The sequence below is a fragment of the Vanderwaltozyma polyspora genome, genomic scaffold, assembly GCF_000150035.1.
Source record: "Vanderwaltozyma polyspora DSM 70294 KpolScaffold1018 genomic scaffold, whole genome shotgun sequence".
NCBI lineage: Eukaryota > Fungi > Ascomycota > Saccharomycetes > Saccharomycetales > Saccharomycetaceae > Vanderwaltozyma > Vanderwaltozyma polyspora.
This window is the reverse complement of record NW_001834694.1, coordinates 298604-309872: the sequence shown is the minus strand read 5'-3', so window position 1 is coordinate 309872 and position 11269 is coordinate 298604. Positions and strand designations below refer to the sequence as shown.

Genomic DNA, 11269 nt, shown 5'->3' with positions numbered 1-11269 from the left:
TTGGGCTCCGCGGCAAAATTTTTCCACCCCCTTATATTTTGTTTCCCCCATTGTAAACATAGTTAACTTTGCCCACTTATTGTTTTTGGAGGCGGATACACCGAATTTCCCCAGTTTGAAATTGGGGCGTTTCATTTTGAATTTTTTTAAACCCGTAAAAAATTTTAAGGTCGTAAAATGGGTTTTAATTCCTTCCAGGATCCGTCCAAAATTTTTTGTCCTTTTTCCCCCATGCCTCCAAATCATACAACGGGATTCAATATTCGTTTTTTTCCAAGGGATTTGAAAGTAATTGACCATCATTAAATATGTAAACATTAGTTGAGAGGTTGATCATTTCTGACTGATCTTATTTGAATACCATACTGAGTGTATGAGGCACCTCTATTAGCAAAAGAAGGTCTGATAATAGCCATAGGATGGTTTCTACGTTGAACAATCAACATTCTGATAAGTTTTTCAATACCGTTAACAATGAAGTAACCACCTAATTCATCTGATTCTTCTTTACGTTGAACCAAATCATATGGCGATAATTTATTTAAGTGACATCTATTACTTTGTAACATAATAGGCAAACCACCACCATCTCTCATGTCCGTTAATACTTCTTCACCATCGTTCACAGACCATTTTAATTTCAGTAATAATTTACCTCTATATGAAGTTAATCTTTGTCTTGCTTCACTAGGATAAAATTTTCTTTCAACAGCTGATGAAACACCGTCATTTGAAGTTGGTTTAGCAATAGAAACTTGCTCAATGCTAATTGATAGTTTATTTCCTAAATAACCTTCATTGATAGTTTCTTCATCGGTACCATTAGACTTACCATCAAAGATTACCTTTTCACCAATGTCTTTAATAGCTTCATTCAATAAACCACCATCGGAACCTTCAGTCAATGCATTGAAAGAACCAATATGTGGTTGAACAGCTTCCTGAAGTAATGGATAGGCTGATTTATCCTTTGGAGGATTAATAAATCTGGACTCTCTTTCAAGAGTACGAAAATGAGCAGTCCTTCCTGTTGAAGGTGGCTTAATTACTTTGCTCATCCTTGGGAAATGTATCTGTGTCCACTGGAGTATTGTAGCAATTACGATTATTTTAGTGGAATAGCAAGGTGTAATGAATTCGAAACCAATTTATATAAAACCTTTTAGTCAATGAGATGAGATGAGATGAGATGAGCTCTTCAAAAAATTTTTTTAATATGTGAAAAAAATCGGCGCTACGGACAATTCTTTAAAATTATATTTTCTTAGATAATATATCAATAATATCGATGAGCACGTATTCAATGATAATTATATACATAACTGCTCATGATCATACCATTTGTATGTACTGTCATTCTAATGAACAATAGGGAATAATACTAGCACTTTAATTCTATATATTCACATTAAATGAATATTCTCAATATGAACAAATATTAAATGCAGTTTAAAGGTTATGAACCTTGTAAATTCTCTATATTGGGCAAGTTCTTAAAAATTGAGAAGATTAAGCTTCTACTTGCCATAGTGTTATAATTATATACAACGTACCTCTATTAAAGTACTCATGTATATAGACATTTTAGTAAGCTGTTTGCATATTTTCCCAATTTATGCCATTATGAACTAAAGGATTTTAGAAATGTATAATATGATCACGATATATTCACATGATTGATTAAAAAATAATAGTTCAAAATGAAACAGATTTTTCCGTTTATCAACAATTAACAAGCGCAAGTGGTTTAGTGGTAAAATCCAACGTTGCCATCGTTGGGCCCCCGGTTCGATTCCGGGCTTGCGCATTTATTTTTAACTTTTTGACCTAAAAAATTAGATGGATTTGATTCTCAAAAATAATACTGATCTGTACTAGGATAAACAGTCAACAGCACATAATAGTTTAATCGACTAAAACTATAAACATAAACAAAAGCTTAATTTAAGAATATAAAATCATAATTCGTTAAAATAAAAAATATATAAAAAATAAACAAGACAGATGAAACCTGAATTAGAAGAGGACAATTTCTTTTAATGTACCGCCCTTCATGTCATCATCATCATCGTAGCTCCCTTCGATATTTATTATCACAAATCTAGTTAATTTCCAATCTGTACTATTAGTTGATTGATTTCCAGCTGCCAAAGCAACCTTATCATAATCAATACTAAATGTAGTGACATTGCTTGGTAATAACTCAATTAGTGATTTTTCTACCACCTCACGATAGTACGGTTCAGAAGGAACCACCGTCAAATTATCGACTACTTTGATGAACTTTTCTTTTGTAAAATCGAGGTTTGGCATATCCTTTATAATATCTTCAAAGTGATCAATTTTCCAATTCAATATAGAATTCACATCATTTGCACATTGATCAGTACCACCAAATACTCTACAAATAGATTCTTCATCCTCATAGTAAACATCTTGTAATAGCTCTAATAGACTGTCATCATCTTTTGGTATATTACCATTTTCAACAAAATCTGTAATATTTTCCAATAACCTTTCAATCATTTCAGAATGTGGTAAAATTTCCACTGAAATATTTTTAGCAGGTCTTTGCCCCCACAACAACATCCCCCCAGACACTTCATGTAAATTATTTTGACCTAAATCAATTAATAATTTTGCGACATTGCTTTTGTTGAATGGTTGCCAGTGAGTATAATTGTTACCATCAACAGCAGAAAATGGAACATCTCCTGCGACACCTGCAGTTAAGTTTGTGATTTGTTTACTTTCAGCAATATTTCCCTTAATATTCAAATCAGGCATAAATAGTGGTATTGAGAGTTCTTCATTAGGATTTAAAGTATAATATGTACCATATAATTTAATACACTCATCTGGGTCATCTGAGCTACATTGTAGGGTGCTATTTTCACTTCCAAATATTTCACTACCTTCATCAGTGCTATTAATACCGCGGTAGGGGATTATATTGCGATCATGTATCAAACTTCTATCTGGAACCTTAATTGTCAATGATTGATTTCCCGCTTTATGAACAATGGTACCATTCTTATCGTCAATGATAATATCTAAAACCTGACCCATATACTTAAAATTCCTTATTGCAATTCCTCCAGGCAATACTGGCAAGTGAATTGGATTAAACTTTAGTATACGCTCTATTTTTTTTGTCTCAGAATTTAGTTCATAAGAATATCTAATACCAGTTAGACCAAACAAAACACCCTGAAGAAAACCACCATTTGCCGTTAGGAAAGGAAACGCTGGTTGTGTCTTACCATTTGTTAAGAAATTATCATCCGACTGCTCACTAACATGAGCAAATGGTGACCTCAAATATGGTCAAGACAGATTTATACAAATAGCTTTGGGAGGAGGAACCATAATTCAACAAACCGGCAGCAGCAGCTGCAAATATCGGATAAGTCATTGCTGGACCTGATGGAGATTGTCTTTCTGAATAATAATACAAGTCCTTAATTGCATTGTTCAAGATTGTCTCATCAGTTATATAACCCAAAGGATATACCATTAATGTGACATCTGCTTGTTTAATCTCAACCGAGCTGTTCATTCCTGAATATTCTAATGTAATGTTGGACTCAGACCTTGGGATCAATATATCTTTAGATATTTGTATCCATTTGGGATCAACATATTCCTCTAAATGAGTACCAATGTCGGTTGCCCACTTAAGCAGAATCTTTATTCCGGCATTGGTAAATGCTCCATTATCAATATGATTTGCAAATTCATCTGGATCCGTCAAATTATGAGTTTCATATTTGCCAATAGTTTCATTATATTTAACATATGCGGTAAAAAATTCAGCTGCATCTCTAACTAAAGGCCAAGTTGTATATTTCAAGTAATCTTCACCAATTCCGTCACCACCATTCATATAAATTGAAAACGAAGCCATTGCAATATCAACATTTATGTGATATTCATAATTAATGCAAGGACCGGTTGAAGTACAATTTGCATATCTTCCAGAAGTCCAAGGATAAACAGCACCTGGATAACCGTACTCCTGTGCATTAAGAACTGCTTGATGATGGGTTGCATTTCTATAATTATTAATATTTTTGGCAATCTGAGGGAAAAATGGAAGTATAGCAGGCTGCATCCAAACATCGGCATCCCAAAACACCATACCACCATATGAATCAGAAGATAAACCAGAAACTGGTAATGGTAAACCACGGGATTCAGAGACATTATACATTCTAGTATTTGAAAGTAAATGGAACAAAGACGATCTGGCTGCCATTTCAAGTAATGTGTCAGAAGGAATTTCAATAAACGCATCATTATATAAATCTTCCCAAGCTTTAACATGAGAAGCACGCAACTCATCGTAATTACCTTTAGATGTCAATACGATATCTTTTATCACGTCTAAATTCTTTTTATAGTCATTACCAAATTTATCATTGAACTCAGATGACATTATTCCAGAATATTTGTAGATAATTATTTTTGGTGATGTTTTAGTTAATTTTATGGAAGTGGATTGTGTAATGTTACTATTATAACTGTTGATATTTGTTGTGTCATTATAAATTTTAACATTGTCAAATTCAACTGTACTCAATTTGTTGGCGAAAGAGTTGTCGTAAACATCGATGTTTGAGCTTGTAAAAATGACAGCATTTGAATATGGAACGTTATCAGGTTCAACTACCATATATATACCGTCATTTACATTAGTTTGATTATTCATAGTAGATCCCATCTCCTTCAAATAAGTTCTATATGAAGAATTGAAATCTAAAACATCCATTATATCCAAATCTAAGGAATCAAAATTATCACTTAAATTTTCTAGATTTAGTGACACTTCTAAAGTGACTAAACCTAAAGGATAAACTTTTCTATGTGCTAATACATTTGATTTCATATGGACAGTATTATTTAAGTAATCAAAATCAGTGGTGACAATACCGTTTTTCATTGATAAATTTTGGGAGTAGTTCGTTACATCATCTATCTGAATATCTAGAGGATTAAAATAATACAAGGTACTATTTTCAGGATCCATAAAATTAATCCTCAAATCAGTCCAATCAGGAATCGATGATATAACAGTCGAATAACCCTTCTTATCAAGTTCAGGAAAATTTGTAGAGTTCAATTTTGCCTCTAGACAGTAAAAATCAGAAACGAAAGAACCTGCATATCTTCTATCTCTTAATGGCCAACCATTTTCCAAAGCTCCATCTATGATATTAGTTTTGTCATTAGAGTTTGTCCAAATATTCAAGGTATCTAATGCATAACCTAATCCAACATTTGGTAGTCTTGAACCGATGTAACCATTTGAAACGTAAGGTTGTCTTGAATAGGTATTTGGTGAGAAGAAATTTGTTCCCAAGACCATATTCTCATCATCATAATACGCGTGCTCGGAATCTGTCAATAGTTCATACAGTTTTTTTGAAGCCTTTCTTGCATTTGAGTCAGTTTTCAGATCATGGACTGTGGAGTTACGAATCCAAGATGAATCAGCATTCGAAGGTAATTTATTAACTACATTTTCGATTTGTATCGATCTCGCGAATAACAATGAGAAGGCTATTACGATTGATAACATGAACATTATTAATGTAGTTGTTAAAAACCGTAGTTTTTTGTTTAATTTTTCTGAATTTGAATTTGAAAGTGGAAGACTTGTATGATCAGATTCGGTTGTTAACTCTAAATCATGACTGTGATGACGATGATGACTATCCTTTGCAAAGAAATTATCTCTCATAATTGATTGATAAATCCATGAATATATATATATATCTTAATTTATGTTAATGTGAAGTCATTCAATTTCTTCACTTGGCGATAGAATGATGCTAGTAATTAAATTTCTTGGGGTATACTTTCTGTAATGATGGAAATGAGGTTTTTCCTAAGAACACAAATAATAGCAAAAAAAATATTTTTTGCTATTAACCTTATTATTGAATTGAAATAACTTCTGATGCACACAAATTAAGGTAGTTGACTATAGACCAAAATCAATGATGGCACCAAATGTTGATCAGTATGCTGAATTGTGAAAAATTGATGACGTCTTAAAACTGCAGGATAATGCAAATAATATTTAAAAACTATCAGTAAATTAAAAATCGATATTTTGTAACAAAAAAATCTATAATCAACAGATTGATGTACGGGCACACACTCTGTTATATGCAATAATATGCAGAAGTCAAAATCGATTTTAATATAAAGATATTATATAGATGAGGGGTGAGCGTAAGCGTAAGGTTGAGCTTGAGCTTGAACTTGAGTTTCGAGTGATTGTATATCTAAAAATGTAGTGACTGATAAAGCACTAATAGAATGTTAGCTATTATGGTCAACAAAATCAATTATCCAACAATTTTAAATTTTTTAGTAGACAACAACTTCTTTAATGTTGTATGTATGTCTGTCTGTATGTATGTATATTCATACCAAGCTGTCAGCACAAGTGGGTCGTTGTAATTAAAATGTATATTACTCTTAGGCACCTGGCAGTTGCTTGTTAAGCGCAGAATTGCATAAAAGTTTCTGATTATTCAATATGTTATATTGAGATGAACCAAATCTTTGTCATTAAAGAAATCGAAATATAAATTTCGATTAGCTTAATAACCCTTAATATGATGTACGTAATTAAAGATCAAATGTAAGCGGGTACGTCACGGGGCTAGGGGGGTGGTGTGGGTGGGTTCGGCAGTGTTCGTTGTGGTAGTGGAGGAGAGGAGAGGAGAGGAGAGGAGAGGGCGCACTGGGCGAGACAAAAAGGGAAGAAGAAGCTTGGCAAGACAGACAAACATACATACATATACGTGTAGAGTGATACAAAGTGAACTTGGAGGTGACGCACATGTTAGCGCCAGAACCACACCATACTTATCTCTCTTCTATTTTAATGGCTTTTGTGTACCCAAATCCACTTACTACTTACCGAAAAAAGTATGACCACAAAAACACAAACAAACCAACACACACGTGACTGGAGAGAAAATAATCCATCTACTGCATTCCATCACAACAAACGATATTGGATCGAGAGTTATCCTTCACATGACCCACAGTGAAGAGCAATGCTGTTTAAGAATACAGCTCTTTCCTGCTTTTTCCTCCCAGATCTCACACCCAACGAACGTGACCGTGTTTTCCGAACTCGAAATGGAAAACTGAAAAACAAAAAGAAAAAAAGAAATTCTGGCTGGAACCGTTTGATTTCTTTTTTTTCCTTCCTCTCTCTCTCCCTCTCTCTCTTTATTTTTCACGTTGGATTCGAATCTCTACGTCATTTGTTTTGCTCTTGTTCGTTAACGATTTCGAAATATATTGACTTCGAAGTGAATAAAGTATATATGCATACTAAAGAAACAAATTGGTATGTAGCTTATACTGAATCAAACCATCCCACCCATGTTTATATCACACTTTACAACTAGAGCTAAGCTCATAAAAACAAACTCACGTAAAACAATATATATATCTCTCTCTCTCCCCATCTAACCCCCCATAAATTGATGAGATCTTACTCTCTGTCCAATTGAATGGTGGATAATATATGCTTCTGTTTCGTACTATCCATCCACTCGCTAAAAAACTGCAACTGTTCTATTTATTAAAACAATACAATCTAATAATAATCATTTCATCAGTGCTACACCTCTGAAATTATTTGAATTCTCATTTGACGTCTACCTCTCTCTGTTCAATTGGTCTTGCTCTCCATTTCTTGCTTACTACTGACTATCCAGTTTCGAAGCAGCAGTAGTGGAAAACTGTAATTATGTATATATTTCGATGTCTTTCCCTCCCAGTCTTCTAATATAACAGTATTAACTACCAATTTTTTATTTTTTTTATTTTCCTAAGTTATCACTCTATATTTTCCAACTTCTGCTCGACATTTGGTGAACCAACCTTTAACGATTTTTTCACAATTCTTGATTTCATCTTTTTTCATTTCGAATTTCTACCTTTCTCCCTTGCACTAATTAACCTATCTTATTTATGATATTTTTTTATTCGAATTGGTTTAACGTTGCTGTGCTACTATAGTCAATTTTTATATACTTGATAGTTTTGAAAGAAACCTTATTCACATACGATTTTTGAATTGTATTAGATACCAATTTCTATTTGCTCTCTAATTGTTATTTCTATAGTTAGAACAGACATAGTTCATTATCTGATATTCCTGTGTGGTATATATTGAGTTTCAATAAGGATATTTTATTGACTTTTTATTTCATACAATTGATACTTCCCTCCCTCTCTCCGTTTGAGATCTAAAAGGAATATCTATCATACATTGAGCTTCAATATATATTTATATTAAACAATAATACAATGTTATCTGCTGCTCGTACTGCTGCTTTACGTACAATTCCAAGAGTTGCTTTGAATGCCTCTAAATTTGCAAGACCTGCTGCTGTCTTAGCTGCTAGAAGAGCCTATGCTACTGCTAAGGCTCAACCAACCGAAGTCTCATCCATCTTAGAAGAAAGAATCAGAGGTGTCTCTGAAGAAGCTAACTTAGATGAAACTGGTAGAGTTTTGGCTGTTGGTGATGGTATTGCCAGAGTTTTCGGTTTGAACAACATTCAAGCTGAAGAATTAGTCGAATTCTCTTCTGGTGTTAAAGGTATGGCTTTAAACTTGGAACCAGGTCAAGTCGGTATTGTCTTGTTCGGTTCTGATAGATTAGTTAAAGAAGGTGAAATCGTCAAGAGAACTGGTAAGATTGTCGATGTCCCAGTTGGTCCAGGTTTGTTGGGTAGAGTCGTCGATGCTTTGGGTAACCCAATCGATGGTAAAGGTCCAATTAAAGCTGCTGGTTACACCAGAGCTCAAGTTAAGGCACCAGGTATTTTGCCAAGAAGATCCGTCCACGAACCTGTCCAAACCGGTTTGAAGGCTGTCGATGCTTTGGTTCCAATTGGTAGAGGTCAAAGAGAATTGATCATTGGTGATCGTCAAACTGGTAAGACTGCCGTCGCTTTAGATGCCATCTTAAACCAAAAGAGATGGAACAGTGGTTCTGATGAAAAGAAGAAGTTGTACTGTGTTTACGTCGCTATTGGTCAAAAGAGATCTACCGTTGCTCAATTAGTTCAAACTTTAGAACAACACGATGCTTTGAAATATTCCATCATTGTTGCTGCTACTGCTTCTGAAGCTGCTCCATTACAATATTTGGCTCCTTTCACTGCTGCTTCCATCGGTGAATGGTTCAGAGACAATGGTAGACACTCTTTGATTGTCTATGACGATTTATCCAAACAAGCTGTTGCTTACCGTCAATTGTCTCTATTATTGAGACGTCCACCAGGTCGTGAAGCTTACCCAGGTGATGTTTTCTACTTGCATTCTAGATTATTAGAAAGAGCTGCTAAGATGTCCGACAAAGAAGGTGGTGGTTCTATGACCGCTTTACCAGTCATTGAAACTCAAGGTGGTGATGTTTCTGCTTATATTCCAACCAATGTCATTTCCATTACTGATGGTCAAATCTTCTTGGAAGCTGAATTATTTTACAAGGGTATTAGACCAGCCATTAATGTCGGTTTATCCGTCTCTCGTGTCGGTTCTGCCGCTCAAGTTAAAGCTTTGAAGCAAGTCGCCGGTTCTTTGAAATTATTCTTGGCCCAATACAGAGAAGTTGCTGCTTTCGCTCAATTCGGTTCCGATTTAGATGCTTCTACAAAGCAAACTTTAGTTAGAGGTGAAAGATTAACTCAATTGTTGAAGCAAAGTCAATACTCTCCATTGGCCGCTGAAGAACAAGTCCCATTGATCTATGCTGGTGTTAACGGTTACCTAGATAACGTTGAATTGTCAAGAGTTGGTGAATTCGAAGCTGCTTTCTTAGCTTACTTGAAATCTAACCACCAAGAAATCTTGAACACCATTAGAGACAAGGGTGAATTAAATAAGGAATTATTGGCTTCTTTGAAGACTGCCACCGAATCCTTCGTCTCCACCTTCTAAAAAATTACGTATTAATCTATTCTTTTTTAATTATTCGATATATAACAATTATGTAGATATTTCTTTAAATACACTTAAAATTTATGATTCCAAAATATATAACCAATATTCTATTTGGTTATTTTGAAACTGCATCGTTGGTATAGTAAAGTACAATTTATTATTCGTAAAAAATATCCGTAAGAATAATAATTATATACAGTATAGAACTCAGTATAATCTATTTACATCTAATATGATCCTATAAAAATGTAATGCAATATATAAACAGAGATAAGAAAATGATTTCTTGTTTATGCAGGTGATAGAAAGGATATCTGTCTATTTTATTTCATGCTTTAATTAAGCTTGGAACCTTCTTTTGATCATTTCCTAAAGATTTACGTTCATCACTATCCGGACCTTCAACTACTGTATTAGTCGATGTCTTTGTTTTATCCAATTTTTCACCGTTGCAAATTTTTTCAATTTCCTTGGCATCCAGTGTTTCATATTCGATTAATCCTTGAGCAAGTCTGTGTAATTCAACACTTTTCTTAGATAGCATTTTTCTAGTTCTTTCTTCCGATTCCTTTAATATTTCAACTACTTCATTATCTGCTATATCACGGATTTTACCTGACCATGATTCCCACTTTTCTGCCAAGTTAATAGGACCCACTTGTTCACTCATACCGTACTGAGTAACCATAGCCCTAGCAGTGTTTGTGGCACTCTGTAAATCGGAACCACAACCACTGGTAGTGTTTTCTTTACCATATATAATTTCTTCTGCGATTTTACCACCCATACAAACATCCAAACGTGATAGACATTCTTTCTTAGTAATATCAACCTTATCCATTTCAGGCAATTGGAAAGTAATACCTAGCGCTCTACCTCTTGGTAAAATAGTAGCTTTGTATAATGGAGTGGCACCTGCAGTGTACATGGCCATAATAGCATGACCAGCTTCATGATATGCAGTAGCCTTTCTTGAAGCTTCAGTTAAAATCATTGTTTTACGTTCGGCACCCATCAATATTTTATCCTTTGCCCATTCTAAATGGGTCATATCAACTGCAATGGCGTTCTTCTGACAAGCATAAACAGCAGCTTGGTTCACTAAGTTTGCCAATTCTGCACCAGATAAACCTGGAGTACCACGAGCGATAATAGAGGACTCTACATTAGGAGCTGTAGTAATTTTTTTCAAATGAAGTTTCAATATATCAGCACGGCCACGGACATCTGGTAAGTCTACGTTAACAACTTTGTCAAATCTACCAGGTCTGTCAAGGCTTTG

The 11269-nt window shown here is 34.3% G+C and overlaps 2 protein-coding genes, 1 non-coding gene, 1 pseudogene and 1 further gene across 3 annotated transcripts in view, besides 2 other annotated features; 2 read left to right on the top strand and 3 right to left on the bottom strand.

Moving 5' to 3' along the window:
• Kpol_1018p117pseudo overlaps window positions 1-1058 on the bottom strand; it is a 4227-nt pseudogene extending 3169 nt beyond the window's left edge.
• Window positions 1059-1736: 678 nt separating this feature from the next.
• On the top strand, window positions 1737-1807 carry Kpol_1018trna1. The gene has a single exon. It is a non-coding gene; the product is annotated as a tRNA-Gly (tRNA).
• Window positions 1808-2016: 209 nt separating this feature from the next.
• Window positions 2017-3297: a sequence feature (similar to hypothetical protein; correction of possible frameshift sequencing error~similar to Saccharomyces cerevisiae ATH1 (YPR026W)).
• Kpol_1018p116 lies at window positions 2017-5743 on the bottom strand (the record flags this gene model as incomplete).
• Window positions 3299-5743: a sequence feature (similar to hypothetical protein; correction of possible frameshift sequencing error~similar to Saccharomyces cerevisiae ATH1 (YPR026W)).
• Window positions 5744-8343: 2600 nt separating this feature from the next.
• On the top strand, window positions 8344-9984 carry Kpol_1018p115 (F0F1 ATP synthase subunit alpha; the record flags this gene model as incomplete). The annotated part of the gene is made up of 1 exon (XM_001647390.1): window positions 8344-9984. One exon carries the CDS (start codon window positions 8344-8346, stop codon window positions 9982-9984), a length of 1641 nt encoding a protein of 546 aa, XP_001647440.1.
• A 331-nt stretch (window positions 9985-10315) lies between these two features.
• Kpol_1018p113 (uncharacterized protein) overlaps window positions 10316-11269 on the bottom strand; it is a gene marked incomplete at both ends in the record, with an annotated part of 2242 nt that continues 1288 nt past the window's right edge. Inside the window, one exon of the mRNA XM_001647389.1 lies at window positions 10316-11269. Coding sequence (XP_001647439.1) covers window positions 10316-11269 — 954 coding nt within the window.